The 17069-nt window shown below is 36.3% G+C and overlaps 3 protein-coding genes across 8 annotated transcripts in view; all 3 read right to left on the bottom strand.

Moving 5' to 3' along the window:
* The window catches only part of LOC18037190 (probable serine protease EDA2), a 5544-nt gene extending 918 nt beyond the window's left edge, over positions 1 to 4626 (bottom strand). Inside the window, exons 1-11 of one of the 4 annotated variants that reach the window (XM_006425476.2) lie at positions 4247 to 4625; positions 3837 to 3962; positions 3559 to 3714; positions 2883 to 3065; positions 2575 to 2691; positions 2414 to 2467; positions 2264 to 2335; positions 1320 to 1525; positions 1051 to 1145; positions 860 to 934; positions 269 to 352 (exon numbers count right to left, since the gene is read on the bottom strand). In XM_006425476.2, the coding sequence (XP_006425539.2) occupies positions 269 to 352; positions 860 to 934; positions 1051 to 1145; positions 1320 to 1525; positions 2264 to 2335; positions 2414 to 2467; positions 2575 to 2691; positions 2883 to 3065; positions 3559 to 3714; positions 3837 to 3962; positions 4247 to 4435 (1357 nt within the window). In that variant the 5' untranslated portion in view covers positions 4436 to 4625. Of the gene's footprint in view, positions 1 to 268; positions 353 to 859; positions 935 to 1050; positions 1146 to 1319; positions 1526 to 2263; positions 2336 to 2413; positions 2468 to 2574; positions 2692 to 2882; positions 3066 to 3558; positions 3715 to 3836; positions 3963 to 4246 lie in introns of all 4 variants that reach the window. The other 3 variants (XM_006425475.2, XM_024180496.1, XM_024180497.1) reach the window with 3 other exon arrangements.
* Positions 4627 to 12471: 7845 nt separating this feature from the next.
* LOC18037582 (B-box zinc finger protein 18) lies at positions 12472 to 14652 on the bottom strand. 3 transcript variants are annotated; one of them, XM_006425474.2, is made up of 6 exons: positions 14233 to 14629; positions 14102 to 14134; positions 13597 to 13690; positions 13349 to 13452; positions 13025 to 13264; positions 12472 to 12845 (listed from the first exon to the last, which is right to left on the bottom strand). In XM_006425474.2, the coding sequence occupies exons 1-6, from the start codon at positions 14323 to 14325 to the stop codon at positions 12768 to 12770; spliced, it is 642 nt and encodes a 213-aa protein (XP_006425537.1). In that variant the 5' UTR covers positions 14326 to 14629; the 3' UTR covers positions 12472 to 12767. The 3 variants fall into 3 exon arrangements, with proteins under 3 accessions (XP_006425537.1, XP_006425536.1, XP_024035770.1); XM_006425473.2 differs by lacking the exon at positions 14102 to 14134 and having other exon boundaries at positions 14233 to 14652; XM_024180002.1 differs by lacking the exon at positions 14102 to 14134 and having other exon boundaries at positions 12472 to 12886.
* Positions 14653 to 15675: 1023 nt separating this feature from the next.
* LOC18036276 (metallothiol transferase FosB) lies at positions 15676 to 16768 on the bottom strand. The gene is made up of 3 exons (XM_006425469.2): positions 16511 to 16768; positions 16257 to 16371; positions 15676 to 16169 (listed from the first exon to the last, which is right to left on the bottom strand). Exons 1-3 carry the CDS (start codon positions 16678 to 16680, stop codon positions 15879 to 15881), a joined length of 576 nt encoding a protein of 191 aa, XP_006425532.1. The 5' UTR covers positions 16681 to 16768; the 3' UTR covers positions 15676 to 15878.
* Positions 16769 to 17069: the final 301 nt, after the last annotated feature.

Genomic DNA, 17069 nt, shown 5'->3' with positions numbered 1-17069 from the left:
GGGGGGGGGGGAATAAAACAATAAAGGCATTCCATATTTATGCAAGGACAAAAGCCAAAACTACAAAGAAAATACAGCAAGGAATGAACTCAATTCATATTGAAGTTCTCAGGTGGTGTTTTCCTTCAACATAATTCCAAACAGGTCAGACATCATGCTATTCACTTATAATTTAGGAAATCGTAACTTATATTTCTGTGACAAACTTCTGATCGGGTAAAGTGCTTTCTGTGAGTAGAAGTATAAAAGTCAATTGCAAATTATATACCTTCAGGGGTTAAAGGGGATTGGGGACATCCTCGCAAATCAGTTCCATGACCACAGTTATGACATGTGATGAGGTATGAAGGCACTGGAAAATTTTCAAATGAGGAATATTAGTAAAATAGTGGGAAAAAAATGAAATTGAAAGAAATAAAGAAAGAAAAGGACTCCATTGTCAGTTGTCCAACTGCTAATCTGCTATCATACTGGACAATACTTCTACATAACAAGTTAATTAAATTGGTCATGTATGACAAATTCTCAGACTAATATGGAGGTAATCATAGTATAAATCATTAAATTTGCTACATTGGAAATATACATGGACATAAATAATCACATGTTAGAAATGTGGTTCAGAAAAGATCAATGCTGAAGAGGGCAAATGGCATATAATTCAATTCACATTATGGCAGGATAGATACTCATAAGCTTATTGTCGATCACCACTTGAAAAATTTATGCCCACATGACAAGGTGAGCCATAGAGTGGCTTAAAAGAAGGCACTTGATTTATTATGTGCTACAGCACCGCATGTATAATGTGTTTTCATCTTTATTTATTTTGTTCTAAAAATTATCATAAAATACTTACTATCTGGAGATGAAGTTTGTTTGGATGCATGACGCCAGGGATCCTGTGAGCCATTAGTGAAAACGATTTTCGAACCTACAAATTAAAAGAGTTCACAAGAACATGTGAACTAGGAGAGAAACAAAAAATAAATGGAAAAAAAAAATCTGTTAAACATTCCAAGATAAAGAATGGAAGGTTAATGTCTGTACCAGCAATTTTTGTTCCTCCATAGTATATGTTTGTTGAATCAACATCAGGATAGATGCCCTCTCCAAAGACATTCTTGCAAAGGTCCAGATGATATCTGTCACATACAAGCAACCATCTATAGAATTAGTCAAGAAGAAAAGATAAACCATCAAAAGGGCACAGGAGAATCCACATGGTAAGCTACAGAAAGTACAAACATAATATAATTTTTTTTGAAAAAAAGGTGAACAATAGAATACATGTAATGAAATATAAAAGAAAGACATGCCTTGTATCCACTTTTGAAGAGCGAACGCTATCATTTGCAGGTGCCACTTGAAAAAATGCAACTTCAGTGCAAACTTGGAACCACCACAACCGATCAGCGCTCTGATCAGTAACAGCAGTATTCTTCAAGCGTTTCTGATTGTATGTCTGAACACTGGCACCAAAACTTCCAAGGTAATACTCTTTGACGAATTTGGCATATGCATCCTGCATTACAGAAAATGCCACTAAAAAAATGATGACAGCTACTAACTAGAATAAGATAATAAAGGCATCTTAGTTCATCGATAGAAGAAATGCTGGAAATTACAGTATAATGGCATAACAACTAAATTACAAAGTCAAGCATGATTTATTAGTAATACTAATAGTAACTGAACCCCAAAAAGAACTAAAATACTCAAGAAAACTAAATCTTTTTCTTTATTGATTAATAAGGATTAACTAAGACAGTAAGACCTAAATCACAACTAAGGACATATCACTCTACAAATAATGCAGCATGATATGACAGCATGAATGTGAACAGTGTTTTTGATACATGCATAACTTAAAGAATAATGATAAAGACATATTGGTAACCTGCTACATGGCCAATCTAAACATCAAGCTGAATAGTCTCATTCCATCTCATTTCAAGCTGGATAAAAAAAAAAAAAAGATATGGACATGATGCAAAGATTGCATCTCACTTAACTTTTAACCAGTGTACATGGCCAGTGCTGGCTGGCACCAAGAAGAAAAGTAATTTTAACCAACAAAAAGAACTTACAAATACAAAATGATCCAATAAATAAACCATGATCAAAATGTAAATAGTTTGTTATTATAAGATCAACCAATAACTAGTGAATCACCATCTGCATAGTTTTGGTTCTATTTTACCCAATAAAAATACATGGAAAAAGAAAACAAAACAGATGGATAATAGTAACAGAAGCATACCACCAAATCCTCTCCAGCATTCTTAGCTTCAACAAGTGGGGTGCACAGTTTATCTGGATTTCCATATTGAAACTGAAAATTTAACTTCAAGATTTATTAATGTGAAAAATAAGAATTAAGCAACAGAATTGAATGCGAAACCAAGCTCACCGCTGTAACTGCTGCATCTGCCAGAAAATACAGGAAATCACCCTCTATCTCAAGCTGCAATCATATCACTAGTGTCAACATCCAGAATAATGTGTGAAAGCTTCCTCATAGCTTCATGCTTTAGGCGCATTATAGTTATAGCCAGGAAACGGAAATCAAACCTCAGCTGCATCGAACATTGTCTTCACAGCTTTTGCATTTGATGCAAGCCTCTGTTCGACAAGTTGAGTAGTTTCCTGTAGTGCAGCTTTGCATTCAGGGCCAGCTGAGACACCAATCTGGCGGAAGGAAATAAGATCCAAACTCAGTGCAAAAGAATCAAACTAAGGCCAATTTTGCAAACTAAGTCTTAAGCTCAAAAGAGAGCAGCTTATAGAAGATTTAAATTAAAAAGTAAAGCATTCAAGTACAAATTTACAATATATCATTTTATTAAATGTGTATTTGGTCAACTTAGGCCTGTCTCTACCTGCTGATCAAATTCAGTGAAGTTGTAAATTGCCTGAACGACTGCAGAACTTGCAAGACTTCCACACGTTAGATGAGGAAATTTGAGACGAAACCATGCACTAAGGGCTCCAGGATATGAAATACCAAAAACAAACCACGTATTCTCAGCATCTCCTCTTTTGAGCTTCAGGTTTAAAGATTCCTGAAAGATAATGTTTAATCAAACAAAATGACGGATTCGGTAGGAATTAAGATTTTGGTGAATATTACAATTATACAAATTATCCACAAACGAGAGGAGATAAAGAATATAAAACTAAAGAGACTCCATTTAGCAACGCTACTTGCGAACAAATGAAATCTTGCCATGAAATAAGAATTAGTAGCCAAAAGAAAGATGATCAAGACTCTACATCCTGTTCCACATACATAATTGCAAGCTACCATTAATGAGAAATAATTTTTATGTGTGTGTGTACTCTATATACTATGAACTGAATGCATGCACGGAACAAACTCAAAAGAAAAATGTTCAATCAAAACAGAGGGCTGCTTGACTGCAAATTTGAAATTATATCCAAGAAGAACATATGCAGAAAAAAAATAAAACAGAACTTACAAAATCTGACTTGGCAACAGCTAAAACTTTAGGTGAAAAGTGAATTTTACATTCACATTGATTAAAAAGCACTAGCCTGATAACGCTGTCGGAAAATGGCCAAGTCAAAGAGTGCCTGCTTAGATGAAAGATATTTCAAATTTTCTGTCGATAATGATTCAAATGGTGAGCTCTTCCCATAGTAACGATGTTCAAGTGAAACCACAGCCGCTCCAAACTTCTTTGCGAGAACCTGCCCAATGATACATATGTCCAAATATTCCTCAAACTATTCTAGCCACTCAACAATAACCATGAATGTTCATTTTATTTTATTTTTTAATTATATTAGTTAAGGATAAAATTAAAACTTACAGCAAGATAATCATTTGGTATGCCATCGCAAGTATATTCACCACAAATCCTCAAAAAAATAGGTCCATCCGGAGATCGAAAGTGGTCAAGTAATTCATAATATCGCTGCTCAAACCAACGGTGATCCTGCAATTAACAATGCTAACTAAGTATGATTAAGCCAAATTTACATTAATTTTACATTTCTATACCAAAATTTAAAAAAAAAAATGCTTCATTTAATAATTTATCAGGAGGATTTTAAAAAATCTACTGCTGTCAAAAAAAATAATGGAAAAATTAAACTATCGACTGATTCAGCATATTCAGAGATACATACATATAAAAAAAAATGGGGAAGAAAAGAGAAAAATGGAATTTAGGAAATATGAATAACTTTAGAGGAATAGGGAGAGAGAGGGGGCGGTTACATAAGGTGAGAAATGATCGAGAGTCTGATTGAACCAGAGTTGATTGGTGGTCAAGTAATTGGTGCTGCCAGACAATTTGTTAAGCATCGTGACAGGTGGCATTAGCCCATTGGAGATGCTCAATAACATCGATAAGACGAATAACATGACCGTCGACCAAGACGGCGGCTTCACCGACAGAGCTTCCATTTATTTATTTTTTGGTCTCACCGCAGAATGAACGAGATGTGTCTGTGTTCGTTTTGTATCCAGTTTCCAGTTTCCCACTTACTCCTGTAGATGGAAGCTAGTTCCGTTCCATAGCCATCGCTTCCAATTGCTTAGCGGAATGTACTGGTAATAACTTTTTGCATTTGCTTTACTTCACACGTGGTTTGATGTTCGGTGATTTTAAGTAAACACGATTTAGCTGACACGTATGCAATGCAATTTAATTTACATTGAAAATCATGTACGCTCGCTTCTATTGTTTTATTTTTACAATAATAATACATCAATATAATATCAGTGAGTGAATATTTTACTTAACATATTATTTAATTAAAATTTTATTTATTATTCTTATTTTTAATTTGATATTTTCTTTCATTAAAAAATATGATACTTCTTTTTATACTTTTTGGGTCTTTAATGAAGATCGATAAAATTTTATTTAAGATCAGACTTTTGTAAATTATTATATTATTATATTAAAATACTCGAAGTAGTTTTATGTCTAATACATGTCAAATCCAGAATATTTAATTTAGATTTAGAACTTTTTTTCATATTCAAAAAAGCTTTTCATCCTTAAATTCGTCAATGGGATATAAACATAACTCTAATTAATGCAAAAGGATGCGTGTAAATCTGGAGGTAATTCAAGATTATGGTAAATTGGAATGAAAACTGGGCCTAGCGATCTGGCATATAAATAGAGGCCAAAGCCCAAATAAATCATATCAATCCATTCATAAAAGACAAAGTCTTCAGTTTTACCCATTTTTTAATTTTTAATTATTTATTTTTTTGCAAACAGAGGGCCTAAGCTTTTTTGGAGCATTTCACTTTCATTGCAGCCATTTAACCAAACTAAGTAGAAGCTCAAGCGTTACACAGAACAATGAAGGATTCACCAATCCTTCCTGAGATAGATTTTTTTTTTTTTGGGGGGATACGTAGTAGGTAATATAACCAACAATGATTGTATAATAGGTTTAGTTAAATTTAATACAACTACATTTTAGATAATAGTTCAAAATAAATGTTAAAATAATAAAAATGGAGTGTGCCTCACCTTCATTTTGTTGTGCGCAGAATGCGGAATCAAGCGCACTAAAAAATTACTGAAAAATAAAGGACACAAGAATTTACGTGGTTCGGTAATTAAACCTACATTCACGGAGGCAAGAAAAAATAATTGTTTATTTAACAATTAATAGAATACAATATTTGAGTAACGAATCTCACTTTTCAGAAACCCATATATACCCAGTACTCTCACACTCTGCAGGAAAGATAAATTCCCCAGACACACTTCTCTCACTTCTCTCAAAAGCTTAGAAACTTATAAGCTTAACAATTTTGGGATGATTTCAAATGAATGAAATCCTAAGCTATTTATAGGAAAAATGTTGACACTATGCAAAGAATAAAATAATTAAAAATATAATAAATAATTATTATTATTTTCAATACATCCCCTTTTTTCCATTCTTTCTTTTCGGCTAACAAAAACCAAATTGGATTTTGCTTCTGACTTTTCAACAATTCTCCACCTCAGCGAAAATTTATCCAAATCTGAGCCGATTGACAATGATCCGCCAAACTTCATCCCTCACATGATCCTCAATAGGATCCACATTGGCTGCATCTATCCGACTGCCTACGTACCCAAAATTTGGGATCAAGCCAACCGTAGTTCATAATTCCCAAAGGACATATCTTAACACAATCGAAGGATTTGAATTAATTTCAAGCAATGTTGAAACTTAACTCCAGAAACTACCTTCGTCAACATATCTGATGGATTATCTTTGGTATCGATCTTTCTCAACAACACAATACCGCTCTCGATAATCTCTCTCACATAATGATATTTCACATCTATGTGCTTCGTCCGAGCGTGATATGTTTGATTCTTCGCAAGGAATATCACACTTTGATTATCACAGAAGACCACAATATTCTCCTAGATTACTCCCAAATCACCTAACAAGCCTTTCAACCAGATAGCTTCTTTTACAGCTTCAGTTGCTGCCATATACTCTGCTTCCGTAGTGGACAGAGCAATTGTCGATTGTAGAATCGACCTTCAGCTAACCGGACCTCCACCTAATGTGAATACGTAGCCTGTTGTTGATCTTCGCTTGTCAAGGTCTCCAGCGAAATCAGAATCACAATACCCAACACACTGTTGACCACAATCCTTCTTGAACAATAACCCAACATCAACTGTCCCATACAGATATCGGAGAATTCACTTCACCGCAAGCCATTGATTTTTACCCGGATTGTGCATGTATCTACTAACCATGCTCACTGCTTGAGATATATCGGGCCTTGTGCATACCATAGCATACATAAGACTACCCACAGCACTAGCATATGGAACACGAGCCATGTAATCGCGCTCCTCTTGAGATCTAGGACATGAAAAAGAGCTTAATTTGAAATGAGGAGCTAGAGGTGTACATACCGGTTTAGTTTTGTCATCCATACCGAACCTTTCTAGCACTTTCTTCAAATAAGACTTTTGAGTCAACCATACACTCCCATTCTTCTTGTCTCTATGAATCTCCATCCCAAGTATTCTTTGTGCATCACCCAAGTCTTTCATCTCGAACTCAGAAGTCAGCTGCTTCTTTAATCTTTCGATCTCATCTCTATTCTTCGAAGCTATAAGCATATCGTCGACATAGAGTAACAAATAGATGAAAGCTCCATCTGGTAGTCTTCTAAAGTAAACACAATGATCGTGTTCACTTCTGGTGAATTTCTGCCCTTGTATAAATTGATCAAATCTTTTGTACCACTGCCTTGGCGATTACTTCAATCCGTACAAAGATTTAATCAACCTACACATAGGGGTGGGCAAAATCGGGTTCGGGTCGGGTTCGGGTCAACCCAATCGGGTTTCGGGTTGTTCGGGTTAGACAAGGAACAATCCGAACATAACCCGAATTAATGACCCGACCCGAACCGACCCGAATATAGTTCGGATCGGTTCGGGTCGGGTCATTAATTCGGGTTATGTTCGAGTTGGATCGGGTTGGGTTTAAAATGGGTAGAATTGAGTTCGGGTCAATTTGGGTTAGTTCGGGTCAATTCGGGTCAATTCGGGTCGGTTGAAATCGGGTCAGTTCGGGTCAATTTGGGTCAGTTCGGGTCAGTTCGGGTCGATTGAAATCAGGTCAATTCGGGTCAGTACATTTTTTTTTTTTTAAGAACCCGATCGGGTATTCAGATCGGGTCGGGTTTGACCCGAACCGATCACAACCCGATCGGGTTTGTAAATTTCAAACCGATCGGGTTTCGATCCCGACCCGATCCGACCCGAACCCGAAATTTATCGGGTCGGGTAAAATGCCCACCCCTACCTACACACATGATTCTCCTTTTCAGCAACTCTAAAACCACAAGGCTGAATCATATAGATTTCCTCCTCCAAATTTCCATGTAAGAACGCCGTCTTAACATCCAGCTGAGCCAACTCTAACTCATATTCTGTAACTAAGGCAAGTAGGATACAAATGGAAGTATGTTTTACAACTGGAGAGAAAACTTCATTGTAGTCAATACCTTCCTTTTGAGCAAAACCTTTTGCCACGAGCCTTGCCTTGTATCGAGGAGTTGTTTGATTCGGAGATCCTTGCTTTTTGGTGTAGACCCATTTATTGCCAATAGCCATTTTCCCCTTTGGTAACTTTACAAGTTCCCAAGTCTGGTTTTGATGGAGAGATTTCATCTCCTCCTCCATAGCTAGCTTCCACTGATCACTTTCATTGCTGCGTAATGCTTCACCGAAAGTATGTGGGATGTCATCACCAATAACTGGAAGTGCATAAGCTACCACCATATCTTTAGTAAGCCATTCGGGTTTCTTTATCTCTCTTCTTGGCCTCCTTGTTGCTATAAAATCATCATTATCTACATCATCAATTGTTTCTTCATTTTGTGGGACATCAGAAGAAACAACCTCTTCTTCAACTTTAGGTGTCACCTCCATAGTTGAACCATTATTTGATGTAGAACTAACTGGTACATATGGAGTTGCATCAAACTCCACCCGCTGCAATACCTCTGTGGTATTGTTCTCCACCTGCTGAGAACTTGAAGCTTTTATCATTGAAGCTTCATCAAATGTGACATCTCTGCTACACACAAACTTTTTGTCTTCGAGATCCCAAAGCTTGAAGCACTTTACTCCACCTTTGAATCCCACAAAGATAGATTTTCTAACACGAGGATCCAGTTTACCATCTTTGACATGATAATAAGTTGGACACCGAATACATGAAGGGAATCATAGTCTTGTGCATGCTTTCCTTGTGCATGCTTTCCAGACCACATTTCCATAGGAGTTTTACTTCCAATTGCAGTAGAAGGCAACCGATTTATCAAGTGACTTGAGTAGCTCACAGTTTCAGCCCAAAACTTTTTATCTAAACCAGCATTAGATAACATACATCGTACCTTCTCCAGTAAAGTACGATTCATACGCTTAGCCACACCGTTCTGTTGCGGAGTATGTCTCACCGTGAAATGTCTTTTAATACCCTCGTTCTGGCATACTTGCAAGAATGGATCAGAAGTATATTCACCATCATTATCAGATCGTAATACTTTGATCTTTCTGCCAGTTTGAGTCTCCACCAATTTCTTCCACTTCACGAAAATCTCTAGAACCTCATCTTTTGCTCGCATGGTGTACACCCATACACGTCTAGAGAAATCATCAACAAATATAACAAAATAATGGCTTCCACCAATTGATGCAGTCTTGGTTGGTCCCCATACATCACTATGAACATATTCAAGGATCTCACGAGTATCGTGATTAGCTGTACCAAACTTGACCCTTGTTTTCTTGCCTACTACACAATGCTCACATAAATTTAATTTACAGGTTTTGGTACCTTTTAAGAGTCCATGCCTCATCAGAGTTTACAAAGACTTCTCTCCTGCATGTCCCAGTCGTACATGCCATAGCTTGGTGGTGTCACTGTGCGCCTCAACAACATTTGCTTCATCAGTTGTACCTCCCTTCAAATAGTACAGATTGTGACGCCGAACCCCTTGCAGAATCACCATAACCCCATGTGTAAACTTCATTGTGCCATCTTCAATGGTAACTTTGTAACCTTTAGCTTCCAAAGCACCCACAAAAATTAGATTTTTCTTTATCTCTGGAACAAATCTAACATCTTTGAGTTCTCTGATCATTCCATCAAACATTTTGAGCCGAATTGTTCCTATCCCCATTGTGCGACAAGGTTGATTATTCCCCATCATAACTGCACCGGATTCCAGATTACGAAAATCCGTAAACCATTCCTTAATAGGACACAAATGATAGGCTGCTCCAGTATCAAGTATCCACTCACTCGAACTAGCCACATATGCTGCATGAGTAATACTTAGTGAATAATCAGAGTTCTCATCTTTCCGTGCCATGTTTGCTGCTGCTGGTTTCTTCCCATCTCTCTTTTGAGCCTTTGGACAATCTTTTCTCTAATGGCCCTTTTCATGACAAAAGGCACACTCATCTCGAACTATATTTCTGCTTCTCGATTTGGATCGGGAATTCTTTCCACCACGCTTCTTCTGTATCTCCATCGCCCAATCTCTGCTCACCAAAGCTTCAGACGATGCTCGTTCAGAATTTTTATCATTATTTCGAATCTCCAAACTAGTCAATGCTGTGCAAACATCTTTAAAGACGATCACACTCTTCCCATATATCAAAGTAGTCACAAAATGGCTATATTCCTCTGGTAGTGAGTGTAACAGAATCATAGCCTTGACTTCATCTTTAATATCTTCATCAAGATTCTTCAAATCAGCAAGTAACTTTTCAAATCTTAAAACATGATCGTGCATTGACACCCCATACTTCATTCCAAAGCCATATACTTGGCTCATTGCATGAAGACGATTTTCAGGACTTTTCACCAGGTACTTCTCTTCCAATGTACGCCACAAAGTCGCTGCACACTCCTCATCTTTCACCAAGTATTTCACCTCCTTGGTCAAACAAGATCTGATCTGACCACATGCTTTCTCGTTCATACGATCCTAAATTTCTTCATCATACAAGTGTCTTTTATTTTTCAGGACAACATCGAGATCGATTTGAATAAGGGCATCCATAACTTCGCGCCTCCACATGCCGAAGTTGATTTTCCCATCAAACTTTTCAACATCGATCTTCTGGCCTCCTATAACAGGTGCTGAATAGCGATTTGACAAATCTCGCCTCCCATCTGAAGTGTCTCCTGAAATAGTCTCGGTAGATCTCTCCCCAATTCTGGAAGTTTCACCTTCTACCATTTTTTCAACGAACTATTTCCACTTGAAAAACAGCCTCTATGATGTTAATTTCGCGTGAATAAATGCACCAGGAAAGTTCCCAGAAAACTGGACGGGAACTCAGTCCCAATTAAAAATCAGAATCCTTAGACTCTTATCGCCTTTGTTGACAGAACTTTCCTAAACATGCAAAAATACACACTACTTACAATAGAATGTCTCCCAAGTACAAGTGGCCGTCTCCACCGTATTCGTGAACAGTACCGTATACGAAAATAGTTTCGTATACGTGAACAGTACCGTATCCCCCCAAGTACGAACCGTCGGCTCTGATACCACTTGTGCGCGGAATGAGGAATCAAGCACACCAAAAAATTACTGAAAAATAAAGGACACAAGAATTTACGTTGTTCGGTAATTAAACCTACATCCACGGAAGTAAGAAAAAATAATTGTTTATTTAACAATTAATAGAATACAATATTTGAGTAACGAATCTCACTTTCCAGAAACTCATATATACCCAGTACTCTCACACTCTGCAGGAAAGATAAATTCCCCAGACACACTTCTCTCACTTCTCTCAAAAGCTTAAAAACTTATAAGCTTAACAATTTTGGGATGATTTCAAATGAATGAAATCCTAAGCTATTTATAGGAAAAATGTTGGCACTATGCAAAGAATAAAATAATTGAAAATATAATAAATAATTATTATTATTTTCAATACATCCCCTTTTTCCATTCTTTCTTTTCGGCTAACAAAAACCAAATTGGATTTTGCTTCTCCAAAGCCTTCATGCTAACAGTTGCAAAGTTGGCATTTGCTTCTGACTTTTCAACACATTTCACTTGTTTTAGGTGGGTGTATTTTACAAAAGCTGTAAGGTAGCAAGCTCCATGTTTATGAGGTGAGGCCTTTTAATCTAAAGTTAAACAGAAATAAAATATGAATTATCAAATATTAGTGAGTGAGTAGGTAGTAATAAATATTACTATTCTAATTGCGAATAATAAAGTGCTTGTCATGCATATTTTTTCTCGTACTTTCAAAATTAAGTTCAAAAACATTACTCATAAACGTTAGAATGAAACGGATAAAGAGAGGCTAATTTCAGTTGTACTCTGCAAGAAATAATTTTTTTTTTTTGACATCCAAGTAATTCTTCCTTGGGAAAACTCATTTGTATTTTGCGTATAACTTAATTTTTGGCGACACCATAACATAAATACACATATGTTTGACACACATTCATTCACTTATGTTTGACACGTAATGATTAAATTCCACACTAACTGTGAATTTGAAACCACAACACCTTTGTTCATGAGGTGAGACTTTCAATTTTAATTCAAAATTATCGTGAAAAATAATATTTTATCAAATATAAGTAGTGAGTGGCTAGTAAACATTACTCGGTATACTTATATTTGACATACAAAGTTTTCAATGAGATGGGATTTTTAATTCAGAGCCATTTTGAAATGGAATATTAAATATCAAATATAACTAGATGGCGGCTGCTAAACACTGCTGTATTAGCTGCCAAATAATTCTGATTTTAGTTACTATACTAAAATTAAAGTTAGAAACATAATATTAATCCTTTATCCTCTTGACAATGACCATTTTTGCAGGAAAAAGGAAAAGTAAGATGCATTTTTTCAATCAACTATACCGAGTACCGAGAAGATTTCCTTATCTAAACATGAAATAGAAAATAGCTAAAGATTCATCGCATTAGCATTAATGCAAAGCATCATCATAATAACCCAACATCACAAAATACAAACACTACAGTGCCATGTCAACAAGTAACCTAGCGAGACATTAGCACAGACAGAACTTCCGAAACAAACCACAAGACTGAAACCCTTTGCTTGGGAGTTTTAGCTTTGGGAAATATACTAATGGTCTTATCTGACCAACCAAATTAACTACGTTGTTGACATTTATTACACTAGCAAAGGGAGACAATGGGATAAATGCTAGTGTTATTGCTAGAATCGGTCAAGGAAACTGAAGATGATGATTGCTTGTCTGACATTCCAAGGCAAGTAATGCTTTCAGGTCGATCGTTTGCTTCTTCTGCCAACATAAACAAATAAAAGTTCTTTCCTTTACAGATGCTGAAAGACATTAGTTGGGACATCAAATAGAGCATTCTGCTCAATTATTTGGGAAACCGAAGTTAAAGTCATTATATTGAAAACCATACAAAACTAAAGATCCACTTCCTTACGTGTGGACAAGAGAGAGATTCTAACCTTATATTTTGGAGCTGCTGCTTTGGGATTGCGGGGCTTCCTATTCAAATCAATCATTTTGTTTCCCCTCTTGGCCTTGCTAGTGGCTCTAACATCCGCCACTGCTGTAGGAAAGACCTTGTGATTTTGTTGGTCCTCTCCTATTGTCATTTCCAAAGGATCATTTTGCTCTTTTTTAATCTCAGCTTGGTTTAAGGGTCGAGAAATTGGTTTACCCCAGATAGGGTCCTCAACTGGGAACTGCAAAACAATCAGTGTGACCAAGTTCTAAGGAACTTTAGAAGGAAATTATAACCCAATTCTGACCATAGATGAGGGACGAACCTGTATTTTCTGGCTCATTACTAGAAACCTTGGATGTCCGATGTGAAAGACCATATCACAAGTCAAACAAATGCACATTCCCCCTTTCTCACAGAACAAGAAAGCTACATTTATATTTCAAAGTAGAAAACATAAGTTTTAGAAACAATTCCAAATAAATTACTATGGATAAATTCTGAACTTACCTCATAACCAAGGGGAACAAAGAGAGAGCAGAAGTTAAAAAGAAACAAAATAGAACAGCTTACCTTTTTCCCTGTCACATAAATCACATTTGCCAAAACTACTGGGAGGCAGATCATGCCGCACATGGCTGCTGGCAAGCTTGTTGTTCATATGCTCCTGCAACTCCAATCGACAACTCACATATAATTCTTTTTAGACAACCACATACAATCTAGATAATGGGAAAACATTCTCCCTAAGGCTTTTACAAAGAATAATTTAAAACCATGCTATGATATATATTCACTAGTTAAGCAGTAACTTTACATATGACTATCACTGCCCAATAACACAAACACTTTCAGAAAACAACATTTCATGGCAAGATTTTTTTTGTTTGTGACAGGAACAAACAGTGTAGATAGATCTTCAGGAATTCGGAGACAATAACACCGGACAGTAGGACTTTTCTTCTTCGCAATCGTCCGAATGTTAAACATAATGCATGTAATTTTGAATAAAGCACACGTGCAACGGAATCTAGCAATTCTTAGTACAAAAGAAAGTTGCTTGAATAATTTTCTTTACCTTATAATCATAGAACGGTGCTAGTTCGTGAACCTTGATTCAAATAACCAAGTGCCAAAAACAAGTACTAGGCCGCAATAATATATATATATATCAAATAGAAAGAAAGAGAGGAAAAGTGAAGAACTCACCTTCAGGTCACATGAAGCACAAAGAGCAGCCTCATCGGCCGGGCAGAAAAGGGTAGCAGCGGTAGCCTCACAAACATCACAAAGTATCTGCATGGTTTCTTTGCTATACTATTTTCATACTTGCACTTGAAATAACCAAATGCTTCATGGCTAAATAAATCAAAACCCCTGACGAGAACGAGACACCCACCGCTCACTAAATCAATCCCACATGGTAAAAGCCTGCATTCTTATCTATATTTTTTGTCATGATGACATAGAGCTAGCAGAGATTGGGGGGGTTCGTGTCTTGCTCCTAGAGCACACTCCGGGGGGCCTGGCTTGTGGAGCGGCGAGTGGAGGCAATGTATGTGGATTAACGCAAACAAAGACACAGCTAAAGATAAAGTGCTCTGTAGCTGACTAGCTGTTGTCAACTTTCTTTCTTTGTTCAATTGTTAATTGATATAAGCTTGTTTCAAAAAATAAAAAATTGATATAAGCTTGGGCCATGGCCACAAAACTTCAAGGCTTTGTGAGGTTTAACAGAGACTCTTGTAATTTTCACTTACCCATTAGACACCAGCCAAATATCATACACTTGCATGGGGCCTATCTCATCATTTAGCTATTTTGGTCGGTTCATTTTCCCTTTTCTGTTTAGTCTCCAAAGACTACTTATCCATCCCACAAATTTTGGAATGCATTTGACATAACATATCAGTCATACAATAAGTAAATGATAGTACAATATGTGTGTATTTATTTTAAAAAATCATCATGTAAGTGGTGGTTATATTAACATATAAATGATAGTACAAATTTTGGAATACATTTGACATAACATGTCAATCATACAATAAGTAAATGATAATACAATATGTGTATTGATTATTAAAAATCATCATGTAAGTGGTGGTTATATTAAATTTAATTGTACATGTTATACATGCATCAATTGATTGTAATACATCAAAAGTATTCTAAAATTTCTCCATCCAGAGGGAATCGGATGTCTTTATGCAGTAAAAATTATATCAATTATGCATTATTATCAATTTCTTGAGAAGGGTGAGTGTTTAATGCAATCAAAATTCTACAATATTTATAATAAAAAACATCGTGACTACCTTATATCAATATATAATGTACAATCTAATTTTTTACCCTCACTCATATTTAAATCACATTTACGTTGAATTGTAAGAAGCTCACATCTACTTGTAGCGCTGAATTAGAACAAATTTCTTATTATACCCTAACGTTACTCTATTTCTTAATACGTTAACAAAAGATATGTTTGAAAGTCTGACATACGAAACTAGGGACATAATTACTTTACCGACTCTTACTCGTGATAAATAACTTTCATTATTCTCGTGTTTAATCATAGCCATACACATTCACTTTAATTTAAAACATGAAAAAAGCTAAACATACATAGGATTAAGAAGACAACTCACACAATATATTTCACAATTTTATTGCAAATTACCATGAAATTTATACAGACTCTTCATGGATAACACCATATAAGATCTGTAGTAACAGTAAACATAACATCTGTAGCGCAATTGAAAGATTACATTATCGTTCTTTAAACAGTTCATAAAACAAAAAGAAGTTGTTCTCTTTGTTTTATTTCTCTTTTAAAGTTAATGAACTGCTTAAAATGAAAAGTTTAACATGTCCGTGCTGAGGCTCTCCATCATGACAGTCTCCAAGAATCCACAAGTGCTTGCTGCTGCCCTCTTGAAGCTTCCCATTCTGGGCTTGAATGAGCAGGAATAGAGGGGTATGATTGGAATGTTCTCGCAGTTGCATAACTCGATCATGTAGCCATCGGGGTCATGGAAGAACACTTGATCAACTCTGGTTCCATCATCTTCTACCACGGCCGTCACATATCTCATTCCCATGTCTTCAAGCCTCCTCTTCACAAGGGCAACATCAGTGCACTGCATCCTCCAAATTAAAATTAAGCTCTGTTATAATCATAAGCAGCGTTCATAAACATGACTACTATTACTTTACAATAGCCTTACCTGGAAGGATATGTGGTTGTCCTTAGGATTGATAGGTCGTGGTTCAGTAACGGTGTCAAAATCATCAATTGAAGGGTTCTCAATCAAGTGTATCCCTATGCCGTAATTGTATAACCTGCATCCAATGAGACAGATTGGTGAGTCTTTAGGTAAGCATTTCGAAAGGCATATGCGTATGTGTGTGTTATAAAGCACCATGGCAATTAATCAAATGAATACTTGTAATTACACAAAGAGAGAAAAATTAAACTAACCAAGCTCCATTGAAATTGAAAGAAGAGGGGCGTTTGATAAGAACAAAACCCAATACATCTTCGTAGAATCTTACGGAATCCCACACCGATCTGCACAAAAGAGACACGTGGTTCAATGAGAGAAGAGGCAGTGCCTCGCAGTCGCTTACTTCCTCTATCTCCATGATCATCTTTAAATTCTTAACTTCTTACTTGCACTTCTTTCTACTCTCTCTTCACTTCTCCTATAGTATACTTGAATACATCATTACTACCATTGGCCTCTTATATAAACCAATTTTTACTGTAATTCAAAATTGAGGCTTAAGAGTCTTGTGGCAGTGAGAAAGTGAGGAACTTTCCCAGCAGATTCTCGTAACTCAATCGGACAAATTGAATCCAGTCACGCATCATCAGAAATATTGTTTGATAGATATACTTAAATTAATGCCTTCATTTGTTTTTTACATTTTTGGGGGCAGGCAGCTTATTTTACAAATGGCCGTTAAAGTTGAACTAAAGAGTCCAATCAATTGTCTGTTACGCTAGGATTTTATACATGTATAGAGAGAGGGAGAGA

The sequence above is a fragment of the Citrus clementina genome, unplaced genomic scaffold (assembly GCF_000493195.1).
Source record: "Citrus clementina cultivar Clemenules unplaced genomic scaffold, Citrus_clementina_v1.0 scaffold_7, whole genome shotgun sequence".
NCBI classification, from domain to species: Eukaryota; Viridiplantae; Streptophyta; class Magnoliopsida; order Sapindales; family Rutaceae; genus Citrus; species Citrus x clementina.
This window is presented reverse-complemented; position numbering and strand designations above follow the sequence as displayed.